The sequence below is a fragment of the Hippoglossus stenolepis genome, chromosome 18 (genome assembly GCF_022539355.2).
Source record: "Hippoglossus stenolepis isolate QCI-W04-F060 chromosome 18, HSTE1.2, whole genome shotgun sequence".
NCBI lineage: Eukaryota > Metazoa > Chordata > Actinopteri > Pleuronectiformes > Pleuronectidae > Hippoglossus > Hippoglossus stenolepis.
Genome location: NC_061500.1, coordinates 15800442 through 15815740, shown reverse-complemented (window position 1 = coordinate 15815740; position 15299 = coordinate 15800442). Strand labels below are relative to the sequence as shown.

Sequence of the window (15299 nt, the reverse complement as noted above, 5' to 3'; positions counted from 1 at the left end):
TCTTTAACTATGTTTTATGATGTATAAATAATTTTGACTATCAGACCCCTCCTTTTTTTTCTTTTATATTTTTGACCTGGAAAATCATGATTATTTGGCCTCTGAGGTATGAACTCTGCTGAGTGCCATTAAAGATGAAATCAAGGTGTAACAACATGTTTGGTTTGTGATCAGGTTCGAGGAGTCAGTGGCCCCACAGTGCTGGGGCGCAATGTCATATTTACAATGTCTGTACTTTCATTTAAGTGATGTTATGTGGCCCAAACAGGAATAATTATTCCATACTTCATAAAACAGCAAAGATTAGACAAGAGTTGAGAAAATGAAGCCTATATACACTTTTGTAAATAATAATAATTAATTTTTATTGTGTGACCCTTTAGCGGGGTCTGAGTGGACCAATAGATCATATAAAACCATAAACAATAAGTAAATGCTATATTATCAATATCAATATTTTTAAACCAATGTCAGCCGTTTTGTTTTTTTTATTTGTGATGCATTATTTACCCTGATTAAAATATAGTTCTCTTTACTGTAATTGTTAATGACGTGTATATTCTTTGCAGTTTTTGTATATCATCTACATTGTTTTGTACAACTATCAATACATTTTGTGACAATTTTAATGTTAAAACTTTACCATGATGTATCTGAAACTCTGGCCAAATTATTTTATTTTATTTTGTATAAATAATACATCACTAATATGAAAAGATAATACCAACACTGGGTTTAAACAACCCATGGGATTATAATAAGCATTATCCTGTACTACATACATCTGTGTTATATTAACCCAAACAGTGATTTTAGTGTGTATTTAAATTTAACTCTGCACTTCTACTTAAGATCAGAATTTTTCTATAATCAATCAAATCAAATAATCGCCAGGCTGAAACTAACAAACTTTATTACATACTGCATGTCCTTTATAGCATAATACATCAATTATCAACATCAGAATATATATGGCTCTGATTTCAAGGTACATAAATCACTCAACAAAATACCCTGTTTGGACAAACAACCGATACAAAGTGCACAAATAAAGTTGATTCAAGTCAACTGCATCACATTACAGAACTGCTGTTGTGTTTTTTTTTTTTAAATGAATTAAAGCTTACATTCAGAAACCTCAGCAGGGTCTGTCATCTGAGGACAGCTTCATGGGACAGTATTAATTCTCTGGTGCGCACCGAAGTAGTGACCCATGCATCATTAGTAAAAGTGGCACACGTGCACACACACACACACACACACACACACACACACACACACACACACACACACACACACACACACACACACACACAAACTTAAATATAAATCCTGTATATTTGGCACCATATTTTTTAGCATAGAACATAAAATACAACTTGCAATACCACATTGTTAGTATACAGAGGTAATATCTGATTTTGGCACATTAACAAGAACACGGGAGGTTTAAAAAGTTCATGTAATTCTACTTATCACATGCTCAGTCGTCACTGACAGGTTTTTGGAGTAAGAGATAGAAACTCACTCACTGGTTATAGCCAGAATTCCTCAACGTTAAAACGGTCTCGGGTAAAAATCGCGGGTTCGCTTCACGAGGAACTACAGACTAGAGGTTCCCATGTTAGTGATATCAGGTTGATGTATTCTTGATGACAAGGAAAGCTCCATTTTTCCTTGGAAAGTTCAAAATTGGTTGCAGTTCTTCAGCAGCGCCATAATGACTCATGTAAACAAACGGCGACAAATACATTGAGCATGACCTCTGTAAACCCTTAAATCCAAGGTGTCGTCGAAACCTAACTAAGACATAATCATATATTGCACTCTAGTCTTCACTGCACAAAGGGGTTGTCCTGGCCTGTTCAAACCATCTTGACAAACAAAAAGGTGGTATATAGATATAGAATTAATAAGGTATTCAGTAATACTATGTTTATTATAACATCTCGTGTATATTAACTTTGATATATAGATTATTTCAACAGTATGATATGAAAGATACATATTTATAAATTGCTATGAATATAGGCAGAGGCATCTGTTGAAACAGACGCAGCGCCAGATATAACATAATAACTATTCTATGATTACGTCTTCTCATCCAAACAAATACAAATAAATGCTTTCACACGCGTAGGAAACCGGCGTGTAACTCCATAGTGAATATGAATTGAAGCCTCCCATGCACAGAGAGGTTCCAATACAGGTCGAGACTGGTTTTCAAACAGGCCAGCGTGAAACCTTAAAACCTCAGCATGCATGCTAAGTAAGTAGAACAGCAATCCCTGGTGGACACGTAGAATAATTGCAGAAACATCTCGATATATGTCACTGTCGATCTTTGTGTTTGATTTGCGGTGCCGTATGGGAAATAAAGTGAGAGCACATTAAAACACTGAAGTTTCGAGATTAATCCGGGGCTGCACTTGAACATCAATCTGCAATAAATAAAGTCAACAATGGCCCATCACCTACAACAACGCATCACAACTTCTTGTTTCAGCCTCTCACCCTCCGCACACATTTACCTCATGTTTATTTGTGCCAACATATATATTAGATCTCAGAGCAGCAGAAATACACATATACCGTAAGGACAGAAAACAAGGAACGGACATTTCCTTCATTTCGTGGAATCTGTGTTGACCTCAGTCTGTGGTGGGGCACAGTACTATGTGTTGAGATGTGAGCTAATGAGCATATCCCAGGGGGAAAACTCCATCTATGTGTGTTTGTTGGAGTTTAACGCCTCAGGCTTGACTGGCAAGCTGCGCTGACTCCTTGGTAACTTCACTGTATCTTCCACAGATGTACCAAACCACCGATCAGAACCACCAACCCCTATTAGGAACACGTACGCGACACTGACTTTACATGTAAATAGCCTGTTTCCAAAGACATGCAGGCAATGTCCACCATCACGGATGGCTAATTCACTAACAAGTTTCACAACAAACGAGGAACCCTCATAAAGCTCAGTCGTATTAAGGAGCAAATTTATACTTAAAACGCCAGCAGCATGCACTTTGCGCAAAAAAAGAGGCAAAAATAAACGCCTGTAATCTTATTCATAACATAACTCCACGTTTGTCTATGCAAATTCACTCCACACTGGAATTGAGAAGCTCACAATATCCACAGTCTGCAAGAAAAAGCTAAAACTGCATCAAGCCACGCTCTAAATCTAGTACAAGGCTACTGCCAGCGTTCTACAGCGACATCAGAATCATCACTTACACGACCTGTAATCTACAATCCTCCTCTAACAGTCTTCATGTCCCAACTCTTCACACGCAGGAGATGAAAAAAGAGGCTGTACCGCTCTTTTCACTCCGTCAACAATTTGTTTCGACTCGACACTGCGCCGACCACGCTGCACTGGTGCTTACGTCTGTGTCCTTTAACTGAAAACGTATATGTGCAGAATAGAAATGACACTTTATCACCGTGGGACTGGTGCTGTGAAGTCAAAAGGGAAAAAAAAAAGTATTGCACCCCAAATGTACAGCAATGACGGTGGTTCGCGCATTGAGGCCACGATGACGATGCCAGCGCTGCCTGGACTGAGCAAACTGCCGCCACACCCAGCGTACAGTTGCAAGCATGTTTGTCTCCCTAAAGCTGCAGGGGAACAGTAAGATGCCTGAACGGAGGAGCCCTAGAAGGACCACGATTGAGCCAAAATGAAGCTGTAATGGTCTAAGAGCTGCCTGGTTGCCAAACTGTCCCACCCTGTGGAATCACCCATCTAGAGGCCAGTGAGGTCCACGATCGCCTTGATGAAAATGGTGTCGTCGCGGATGTATGAGTTCTTGGCATCGAGCTTGGAGAGCGGGCAGAAGAGCGGACAGCCGCTGGCGATGTTCATCTCGCTCACGGGTCTCTGGAAGGAGGAGGACGTGACATCAGGTCGAAAGGCGTCGATGATGTGCTCCCTGTTGCTCTGGTCCAGCAGCATCAATGTCACCTGGAAACAAGGAAGAAATAGAGAGATTATGTTTGCATTCATCAAATTGTGTTATGCACTATTGAAAGATTTGGGGCATAGTCACTAAGCTCAATCCAATTTGGGCTCTGTGTGAAAAAAAAAGCCAGTCATTCATTTGAATAGAGCAGAGGGGGCGAATCAGGGGTCCCTGGTAAAACCATTTAAGATAGCTCAGCAAAAAAGTTAAACCTGGTCTAGTGTCAGATGAAGTCATCAAGCCTTTATTGATAGGACAGTTAAGCATTTCAGGGGGCGAGAGAGAGGAGAAGACATGCAACAACGGGCCGGGTCGTACCCATCCTGCAGCCGGGTGACCTAATGTTAAAATTGATCATCAGCGGATAGAAGTGTGGATGATTAAGTACTGAAACTGTTTTGAAACTTGTCTGGAAAGCAAACCGTAGAAGAGCCTTTCGTGAATAAAAACAACAACAATTTCGTAGGTACCCCTTGTTGCCTTTGTGTATTTTACCTTCTGGTTGAAGGGCCATTTGAGCAGAGCGTCACTCAGCCCCCTCATCACCACAAAGAACAAGGACAAGTGGCTGCCACGCCCCGTCCCATCTCCATTCAGATAGATCCGCAGACACATCTTATAGCCATACTTGTTGGTGTAGAAGGCTGAAAGGGAAATAGTGGGAAGGAGAATTCAGCTTCAGTCATCAGGCTCCTGTAACTCATATCTAAACAGGTTGACTTGGCTTTCAGCAACAGAGCCTGACCTGCCACCCAAGTGGGACTGGATCCATGAATATTGAGTGTAATCAGGTTGGATGGGGTCAGGTCTCGACTCTGTGTTTCAGTTCTAAGCTGAGTGGATCTGCTCATCCTTACTGTGTCAGTGTGAACTTTCAGGTGCAGGGAAAATGTATTACTCCTCAAATTCTGCAAAACAGGATTTCTGACTATCACGGGGTCAATTTTGGATCGAGCGAATTTATACTGGTCAGTCTCAGGTAACATTTCTTCATGTCTGTTTCCAATGGGATCCACAAATTTGCATCTATGTAGACCTCTCCTACAATAATGGGAAGCATGTCATGTGTAGTGGTTATCACTGTCGCCTTTCAGAAAGAGTTCAGGGTTTGAAACTGCTGGCTGACCAGGACCTTTCTGTAGAAATGTTTATGCAGCTTAGGTAAATTGGAGACTTTGGCGACATCCACTACGTTTTCTGTTGAAACGATCTCTATATCGGTTTTAATACCCGTCCATACTAACACGCCTGGGAATGCATATTACAAGACCACTCACATACACTGGGCATGTGCATGTAAGCAGTTGTGTCAATGTAAAATGCAGAATTTAACTGCACAACAGCTTTTAGCAAAGACAACAGAGTCTGAAACACTTGTAATTGGTTGAATTCTACAACAATGGAAGAGGGTCATGTGATAGCAGCCTGACCAATCAGCCGAGTGTTTATATCAGCCCTGCACCAGTCCAGGTTTTACCCTTCCTCTCGCCCAATGTCCGCTTGTCTGCCCCAACCCCTTCCATGACACTCAAAGGTTAAGCAGTATAGATGATGGATGCATGGATCTACAATAATGACCCATGATACCTGGTGAGAACATGGCAGGGGCTCGACCGGCAATCGCATCCTGTCTCTTTTTGGCAAAATCTGAGATCCTCCAGACAAAGACGCCGTCGAAGGTGGTGGCAGACATTTCTCTGAGCCGGCCCTCCATCTCAGCAACTGTCAGGTCCTTCAGCCCCACTGTCCTCTCCAGCTGTCGCACCTGGAATAGAACCACCCACTCTGCTTGAACAAGTTTTCCAATCAATCCATCTAATATCTGCTACATAAAAGGAGACAGTTAATAGTTTCATTCTTCTTGGAGAACAAGAATCTGTGGTCCATTTATAGATAAAGGTATATGTATAATGTCATGTGTGTTTGAGAGTGTGACCAGGGCAGTCTTGGTTCTGTCTCCCCTCAGTCCTACCTTATTACTGAGAGCCTCGATCTTATCCTGGTCCAGTTTATGCTGACGGTTGCTGGCCTCCATGGTGGTGGCAAACCTCTCCACCTCCCTGTTCAGCACACACACCACATTTTCAAACGTTCCTGATTTGACCTCCAGCTCCGTGCACCTGCGCCCCAGCTCGGCCACCTTGGTCTTCTCACTGTGGAGCTGGAGCTCCAGCGCTGCTCCCACCGAGCTGGGCAATGGTGTGAAAGAGGTGGACACAGAGAGGGTGGGAGCTAGAGTGGGAAGTGGGGGGAGAGGAGCTGAAGCAGGTGGACCGGGGGGACCGGAGCTGGAGGATGAGGAGGAGGCGGCGGCGGCTCCCTGCACGGGAGGCCCAGAGGAGGTGGTGCTGAGCTGGGAGACTCTGGCCTCGAGCTCCCTGAGGGACTGTTGGAGCTCCAGCAGTTTGTGTCCGGCTACTTCCAGTCCCTGGGGCTGCAGGCCCTCCATGCTCACTTTCATGCCCATGATGTAGTGCAACAACAGATTGAGGTGCTCGTAGGCGTAGGTGCGCTCATGTTCGTGAATCTTCTCCTTCTCCACCTTCACAAAGGAGGTGACAAACTGGAGGTCAAAAGTGTTGTACCGAAACAAATCCTGCTTGACTTTGGCAAGTCAACAGACAGAAGACACAGCCATAATTATGTCTGCACTTATAATGTGTATATACAGGCCTCTACCTCTATCTTTAAAGCCTCTTGAATCTCACTGCACTTTATTTTATTCTCTGAGAATAAATCCATCACACATCATTGTGTCTTACCTGCTTTCTGGTCTCATATACAGTAAATACAGTAGTTTAAATGCCTTTATATTATTATCATCATTATATCATATGATCAAACTAATGATCAGTTGCCGCCCTGCATGTTGGAGATGTTTCTTCCACACATCTTCCAAAGAGCAGTGTTGAAAATCAAAAAATAATGTGATACAATTGCTTATCCCTCAAATAATTTTTTTTTAAAAAACTTTCTAACCCCCTCTTACCAAAATTTATAATTTTCATACAATCCTTAAAATGAACGCATGTGTAAAGATATATATAAAAATATTATTGATATTATATTATATTGAATAATGCAGTTACTTACAGAAATGTCACATCCCACAACATGAAATCGACACGGAGTTCTGAATTTGCTGCAGAACTTAATATGGTCCACATACTGGGAAAAAACACAAAAACAAACAAAAGGACATTAGTGAAAAAGACGGCAAAGCATCAGATTCTATAGAAAACATATAACTAGTAACATTTCAACAACCCAGCAGGTCAATAAACAACTTTTTTAAAAGATATTTCCATTTTCCTAAAAGACTTTTCAAACTATCTGAATGAAAACATATTGTGTCTGCTGCAATTTTGAGTCATGATTCAAATTTAATTTATGTCTGATTAGTTCCTGATTATTACTAATGCTTTTGTTTTGTTACTTGATTTATTATGTTTATTATGTGCTGATGTAATGAACGCTTTCTTTTCATTTATCTTTTTATTCTTGAGTTAATATAATTATATATAAGCAGGTCCCTCATTAATCTGTTTAATTTCTATTTCTATCTTGTTTTATACGGTTTTAAACTGCATGTGAAAATAAAATAAATCTGATACCTGGATGGAAAGCAGAATCATAAGTGGAAAACATGGTTATTATTTTTTATTGTGCAGTGGAGAAAACACACATTTTAATGCACTAAATATTTTTAGCAAAGTCTTAAAGAACTATGGAAATTTATCCAGAACAGCAGGAAGAAGATATTTATAAAACCTTCTAGGTTTTTCAGTCTGTATTTTTCACTTGTGTCTCTGTGACTGAGTGTCATCTTGAAACTGGAGATAAGTGCTGCAGCTACATGAGACTCTGACCCTTTTTTGCAACGAAATGTTTCTCTCTTGTCTACATGAGCTTAACAGAGTTGACTCACCTTCTCTCTGGGTATTTTCTTCTTGGCGCAGCCTTCACAGATCATCGGGTACTTGGGACAGATCTCATCATGTGCCTGGAAAAAGAAAAAAAAAAGAGGAGCTGCTGTGATGTACTAAGACATGACACGAGCTTCTTAAATCCAAATAAATAATTTCTAACCTTGATGTTTTTGAAGTGAAATGGCTCCTTGCAGTATTTGCAGTTGAGCGTCCTCTCCGGGCACTCTCGCTCGTTATGGCGCTCCTGTTCGTTGAAGCGGATTCGTTCTTTGCAGGACGGGCAGGGGATGATCATGAACTCACACTTCCCCTCGTGGTTCAGCTGAAGGAAGGAGAGCTGAGGATGAGCTGTTGTGGCAGACTTTACAGTTTGGCCACTTCTGACTATACTGTCTGCAGAACATCCACATACCATCACAGCAAGGTGAAGCCCATAAGCTCAACATTTAGCTCAGAGGCAACAGGAAAAACAGCACATTTGTATCCATCTAGAAACAGTTAAAACTAGAGGGACACTGAAAGCATATGCCTCCCCTTATGTCCCATCTCGTCATGTCGGAGCAGTGTTTCCCATTAATAATCTAGACTGTTGCAGCGCCTCATATTCTAAATCGTCCTGCCAAAGTTTCATAGTGAGGGTCTGTCCACAGTCAGACCTCCTAGTTTCAGCTGCAGTTGTGTGCGTATAAGTCGCATGCAATGCAGTTCTCTCCTGAGTCTGTGTACCTGTCACTCTGAATCTGTTGCATGGGAGAAAGTGAAACAAAACTCCTGGATCTGCCCATTTATTCTGATCTGCACAAACTTTGTATTGGTTCTTTCCTGACCCATAAGACATCCTTCCACCAAGTGTTGTGGTAATCCTGCTACTAAGAGACGGAGAAAACAAAAACATCCCTGGCCGAGGTAACAAAGGATCACCTCCCTATCAAAGTAAAATGTTCAGGCATAAGAAAGTCATGAAATTCCGTCTAAGGTCGTCTCACCTCATACTCTTTTATGCTGCCTTTCCAAGTGCAACTTTCATTGATACAAACAGCTGATAGGTTCTCAACTTCCCTTCGAACAGCGTTGTCAGGAAAAGCCTGAAAAAGCAAGAGAAAACAAACAGGTGTCATACTGTGTCTGTGCAATGTTTCCATTTCCATCCCCGTTTCCATCATATTGATTATTTATGTTGAGGAAATGTGTGGATTGAAATTGTATTTGATTATTTTTCTTTACTTCAGAAGTTTAATAGTGAGTTTAGGAGTGAATTGAAAAAAGCAAGAATCGTGAGCACCAACATTTGTCCTTCATGAGCTTTTGTATGAATTATTATTATTTATCTGATAAACCAGACTTCAACATCAGAACTATGGCTGCAGGAGTGTGAGACGAGATCGTAGCTATGAAGCAGCACAGAGCAGTTCATTCTCATCCACTGTTACAAACACTTTTCTTCCACTTTGCACAATGTTAATAAGATAATAACTGTAGTTGAAGGTGAACAGATGTAAAGAGGCAAAATAAAAATGTTCCTGCTCCTATGATGTGCTGGAAACACAAACACCTAGTTCAGTTTCCTGGTTTAGTTCCTGTGGCCTCTTAGTACCTGGAACTGTTTGGACATTAGGGGCTCAAAGAGAGGTACATTGATGAATTATACTTTACTATTGTTACTGAAGTACTTTATATTATTACAGTTTTAAGTTACGCGTACTTTATATATCAGAGGGAAATATTTTACTTTTTATTCCACAACATTTACTGACATTTCATTCATGGTTTGATAACCAGAGAGGTAAATAAATCAATTTCAAAAGCAAATATTAGGGAAAAAAAGAATGCAAAGTCCTGTTCCAGAACTTTCTTTTCTTTTCTCACAGCCACTTCAGATTGATCTTGTGACCATTTGAAAGGTTGAAAGGAGGAGCACTATGCAAAACTATACAAATACTCAAATACTCACTGGCCCTGACACAACCCTTGACTACCTCAACACACAGATCCTTCACAAACACGGTATTCATAGTGGAAGGCAAAGAAAGAATTCCTGTATGTATGAAAAACACTTTGAACCTTTGAACATTGAAGTCTATAAAACTAGCTTCACCTTGAGCACCTACAACAGTAACATGCTGCTCAAACACTGATGCATAACGATCAGATTACATCACATGCATTTTTGTTCACTCAGGCCTCTTTTCTCTTTCTGTCCCTACTGACACATGTAAAGTGTCCTTGGGTCTCTTGAAAGGCTTTATATAAATTCAAGTTATTATTATTATTATTATTATTACATTAGTTACAGCAGATGTTTTAAAAAAACCAGGACTACCACCTACTTCAGTCACTTCCTGTACATTTTGTTGATAATAATTCTGGCTCTAATCAAGAGATTTTGAATGCAGGGCTTTCACGTGTAATAGAGTATTTTTACATGATTATACTGGTACTTCATATTTTTTTCTACCAGGGGTTATGTATGATGAAAAGCTACAGTGAGACCATGATGAAATCAGGCTCTGCATCATTCATAGATTTCAACCTGACAAAGGTCTCGTCACCAGTGGGACTGAAGTGACAAACATCTGAAATGATTATATATAGAAATAGCTGTGTCTGAGTCTGCATCGAAATGAAAGCCTCTTTGTTTGTCCGCGCATGTGCTTCTTTATTAGTGTCTGAGTTTCCTGACAGGAAATTGTCGTCTTAGAGCAGCAGTAGAGGAACATAACGTCAGTGAGCAGCTGAAAAACCACAGCAGGTCTGAGAAACGCTCCACGTGATAAATTAAAAGGCTTATGTAACAAATTTTCCGTCCAAAAATATATATAAACTGTTAATACCTAAATGCATTTTTAATTGGTCAATTTGTTGATTTGTTTTGTCTCATTTTGTTTTTCACGTTTTTTTTTTAATTTGACTTTTTCCCCTTGATTTACAGTAAAGAATAATTCAACTTTGTTTTTAAAACATATTTAAAAATCATAATTTGAATGCATATTGACAATAGAGCTGAAATGATTAGTTAATTCAAATTAAACAATGATGCAAGTACATTTACAAGCTTCTCCAACTCCAGTTTTTCAGTTTTGAGGATATCATGCTTTTCTTAATGTGATAATAAACTGAAGAATTGGGTTTAAGATTCTTGTTTGATTAAAACAGAACATCTGCAGAGCTCTGGAAGCTCTGACCACAAACTTTCTCACATCTTATTGACAATAAATAAAAAAGATTTGATCTTATAAATTTGTTTTTTGATTAAAATACTACTGGAGCATTCAAGGCACAATTATTATGAATCTAATTAGTAAAGATGATACTTTACTGTGATGGATAAAAATATGTTTATACTCACACATCCTTGTTTCAAAATGGACGTAGGGTCCTCAAAAATATCCTCTTTAATGCAGGCACTGCACTTCTGGGGTCCATTACTGCAATAAAACAACAACATGTACTGATATACAACAAATTAAAAACATCAGGTAACAAATGGTGGAAAGGAACTAAGTACATTTACTCCAGTGCTGTACTGAAGTAAGTTCTTCAAGTTTATACTTCTTTCCCTCCAGATGTCAGAGGGAAATACATTTTTGAATCAAATCAGTACAATAGCAGTTTAACAAATAGCAGTAACACCTTATATCACTTTAATGACATTTCTGAGGGCAACATTTTACTCAGAAGTAGCAATGAACCTTATTCATACATATTTTTCTAGTTCTTTTTTTCTAGTTAATTCTTCAGGTGCTAAATTTAGAGTAAAATAATTTAGATGTTTTTCATGTGGTAAAAAATTGAAAATGCTAATGTACCAGTTATTATTTTGAATGTAGAGGGAAGGGTCTAACAAGATGACCCTTCAGTCTCAGGTCAATCTCAACTCGACAGCTCGAGTAGCTTTCAGTTGTTTAGTCCTCTCTCTCAAATCTCTTGTCGACATTACACTTGGGCAGCTCCTCACCTGACTGTCCTGTTGAAGCAGTAGGAGCAGAAACGGTGTCCACACTGGGCCTGAAACGGTCGTCGCAGTATGTTGTGGCAGCAGTTGCACAGGTGCTTGTCCTCCAGCTTGTTGCCCAGGATCTTCTTGGGGAAGCCGGGCTTGTTGCTCTCCATGGACGAAGGAGGGGACGGTTCCTGTGCGGCCATGGTGTCTGTTCACACGTCGCACCTGGGAAACAATGTCAAGGGTACAGGACACTTTAAAGACATTATTTAATTTTGATACAGCAGTTAGAGAAGTGCTGGGTAAGAAATTAGCTGTAGTGAATATTTTGCTAATGCTGTTTTTCACGGATTCTGTATTTTTCAGCTAATTGAAAACGTTCCTGAAAAAAGTTACGAAATTGTATTTAGTTGTAAGTTTCAAGAATTCCAGTTCTAAGCAATTTGGCAGTAATTCTGTAAGGAAAATGGACAAACAAACATTGTATACGATTGGATGCAATGTGTGTAAAGCCCACACCCAATTAATTACATTAATTTTTTTATTGGGTTGAAATGGGCAGTGTAGGCAATAAGATTCAAACCATTTTGAAACTAAGCAGGACAAGTGAACTCAAACCATGTCAGCACAATGGCCCAACAGCATCATCACAGCTCATCTGACCAAATCCCTGTTTTCCACACATCTTTCCAAAGTCTGATCATGTGCTGCACTGACAGTCTTCTTCACCTTAGGAGGAGCAGCTCTTCGTGTTTTGTCCATACACTAATGCACAAGATTTGTTTGTATCACACCTCTTACAATGTTACAAAGGCTATTTATCAAAGTCACTAAGTGCTTCACGAAAGAAGACGACTTTTAGCTGATCTGAGATTGCACCCAGGGTCATAGCTAGTAAATTCATGATGTACATAGTGGCATAGTTGTGTAAAGCCTTAAGAGTCAGCAATACAGTTTCAACATCAATACAAAAACTAACAGGATACCTATGTCCTGAGGGGAAAATAGGTCTTATGTAGTTACTTTTGGGGAAAATGCCACAGAGCATAATTGGATGAATTAACAGCGTGACTGTGCCATGTAATGTACGTATCCATTAGGTTTCTCTACTCATTTATTCAGGTTTTTCCTTTGATTTGCCACATGTCTGTGTACAAATGTTAAAATATGTAATAAGGTTCCTTTTATAAAGTGTTTCCAGTGGTGGCAAATGTTTTCAGAACTTTTACTCAGGTACAGTGGCAATACCGAGGTGTAGAAACACAAATTTAAGTTGTGTATTTAAATTTCAATAAAAGTATTAGCATTAAAATGTACTTTAAGGAGAACAAGTAAAAGTACTCACCTATTTCTGAGGAATTTTTTTTAAAATATAATTGAATTTTAGTAATTGATGCATTCATGTGTACAAGTGGATCAATATTTAAGTACTTTTTATACCACAGTACAACTTTTCTGTAGTAACACATCATATTTGATCTGTCCACTATATTTTTTTATGAATAATATGAATCTGTACAGTAACTAGTAACTAAAGCAATCAAATGAATGTGGTGGAGTAGAAGTGAATACTGTTGTACAACAAACTACTACAACTATGAATGAAAAGGTTTAACTCTATTTTGAGACATGGTCCCTTCACAAGACGAGTCTACAGGATGGAGAACTGAGGGCCTGACTCAGCAGATTTTCTATTTCAGTGATGCAAATGTCTCATTGATCAAAGTCTGTAGACAGAAATAGAGTCAAATAAACCTGTTAGCCCCTAAGTCTATTCAAACAATACCATGCCTAACCATAAATGTTAAAGGGAATGATAATCAATATATATTATGTGATGCAATAACAAGTGTCCATATGTATCATGTTTCTTATTTTTGTTGTCATTTATGTGAACAAGTACTTTGCTCTTTGTTATGAAACATGAGATAGCGTTTAAACTTCTGCAGGAACTAATGATTGCTTTAATCAATTATACCAGCAGATCATTTTCTCGATCAAACAGTTTATCGTTCGGTCTATAAAATGTCATAACATTGAGGAAAACAACTTTTTTTTTTAAAGTCAAGTTATGTGCACCCAATTGCTTGTTTTTATCCGATCAACAGCCCAGAAGCTAATGTTGCTGAGTTTACTGTCACAGAAAAGCAGTAATGTAGAGGCTGGAACTAGTGAACTATATAATATAATAGTTGGGGTCCTCCAGGCAGCTGTTGGTGCCTCTGACAGCAGCGTCCAACCTTTTAATCACCGCCCCGATCACCGGCTGCCTCGCTCTCCAGTCAAACAATAAACGCCCAGGCCATTAATGACATTACATCATATATATAAATAATAAAGTTTCATATTGAACGTGTGTAAATATTTGCTATAAGTAGAGTATGATCAGCTGAATATATGTCAGCACTACAAGTTAGTTTACTCACCAACATTTGTCATGGAGCATGTGGCGGCTTTTACACCTCGGTGGGGCCACAACTAACGATTGCTTTCACCATCGATCATATCGGCAGATTATTCTCTTGATTAAATTGATCATAGAGTCAAAACCCAAGGATACTGAATCCAAAAGCTTACGATGTTCAGTTTACTGTCACAGAAAAGCAGTCATTCAGATGCTGGAACTAGTGAAGGTTAAAGTGGATGTAAATAATATATAGAATATAATAGTTGGGGTCCTCCAGGCAGCAGTTGGTGCCTCTGACAGCAGCGTCCAGCCTTTTAAACACGCTGTCACCCATCAGACATGACTGTACCATGGGTGTAAAACCTCCTCCTGCTGTGATCCTGGTTCTTCACAGGCCAGCTGACAGGCCCACACCCTTTGTTTACATTCCCACATTCATGGCTCCCTGTGGTTGACTTGGCACAAACTGATGATGATGGTGATGATCACCGGCTGCCTCGCTCTCTAGTCCAACAATACACATCCAAGCCTACCCAGTAACGCTGCTGACAACCCGCACATCCATTGTCTCCAGCCTCCTGCTCCTTCTTCCTTGTTGCTAAGCTATCAGCATCCTGGAGTCAGAAGTGGTACCCAGCGCCGCCACGCCCCTTCCAAACCTCCAGCCTGCCGGGGACCATTTGCTGGGGAAGCGTCTGCAGAAGCAGTTTCCATCTCCATCACCGGGAGTTCACACTTACCAGCGGTTTGGGTCTAAGCCGTCATCGCGTGCACGGGCCGTGGAATCACGTCTCCCGGTGGCACGTTGCCGCTCGCGCACCGTGCGGGATGTTACACGCGCGTCTGCAGCCCGCTGACGGTGTTTGCTCCAGCCTCAGCCACATAATAGAGATGTGGTCCCCGAAAGCGACGGCTGTTATTGTCCAATATCGCCATTGCACTTTCAGACTGGGTGTTACGTCATGCAGGGGGGCTGAGCGCCGGTTGATAGGCAGACGAGCTGTGGAGGCGTGGATCTCATTGGTTCAAAATTGAGGAGTGGGCGGGGGCTTTGT

General features: G+C 40.2%; 1 protein-coding gene across 1 annotated transcript; it reads right to left on the bottom strand.

Moving 5' to 3' along the window:
* Positions 1-896: 896 nt before the first annotated feature.
* LOC118098034 (TNF receptor-associated factor 2) lies at positions 897-15198 on the bottom strand. The gene is made up of 11 exons (XM_035141425.2): positions 14985-15198; positions 11853-12062; positions 11244-11322; positions 8884-8982; positions 8058-8219; positions 7897-7971; positions 7062-7136; positions 5941-6510; positions 5556-5733; positions 4464-4612; positions 897-3970 (listed from the first exon to the last, which is right to left on the bottom strand). Exons 2-11 carry the CDS (start codon positions 12038-12040, stop codon positions 3752-3754), a joined length of 1794 nt encoding a protein of 597 aa, XP_034997316.2. The 5' UTR covers positions 12041-12062; positions 14985-15198; the 3' UTR covers positions 897-3751.
* Positions 15199-15299: the final 101 nt, after the last annotated feature.

Coding starts and splice junctions, on each gene's coding strand:
- LOC118098034 (XM_035141425.2), bottom strand. CDS start 12,040: ATGGCCGCACAGGAACCGTCCCCTCCTTCGTCCATGGAGAGCAACAAG. Junction 6,511..7,061: donor TTGTGGGATGTGACATTTCT/GTAAGTAACTGC, acceptor TCCTTTGTGAAG/GTGGAGAAGGAGAAGATTCA. Junction 3,971..4,463: donor AATGGCCCTTCAACCAGAAG/GTAAAATACACA, acceptor CCTTGTTTCCAG/GTGACATTGATGCTGCTGGA.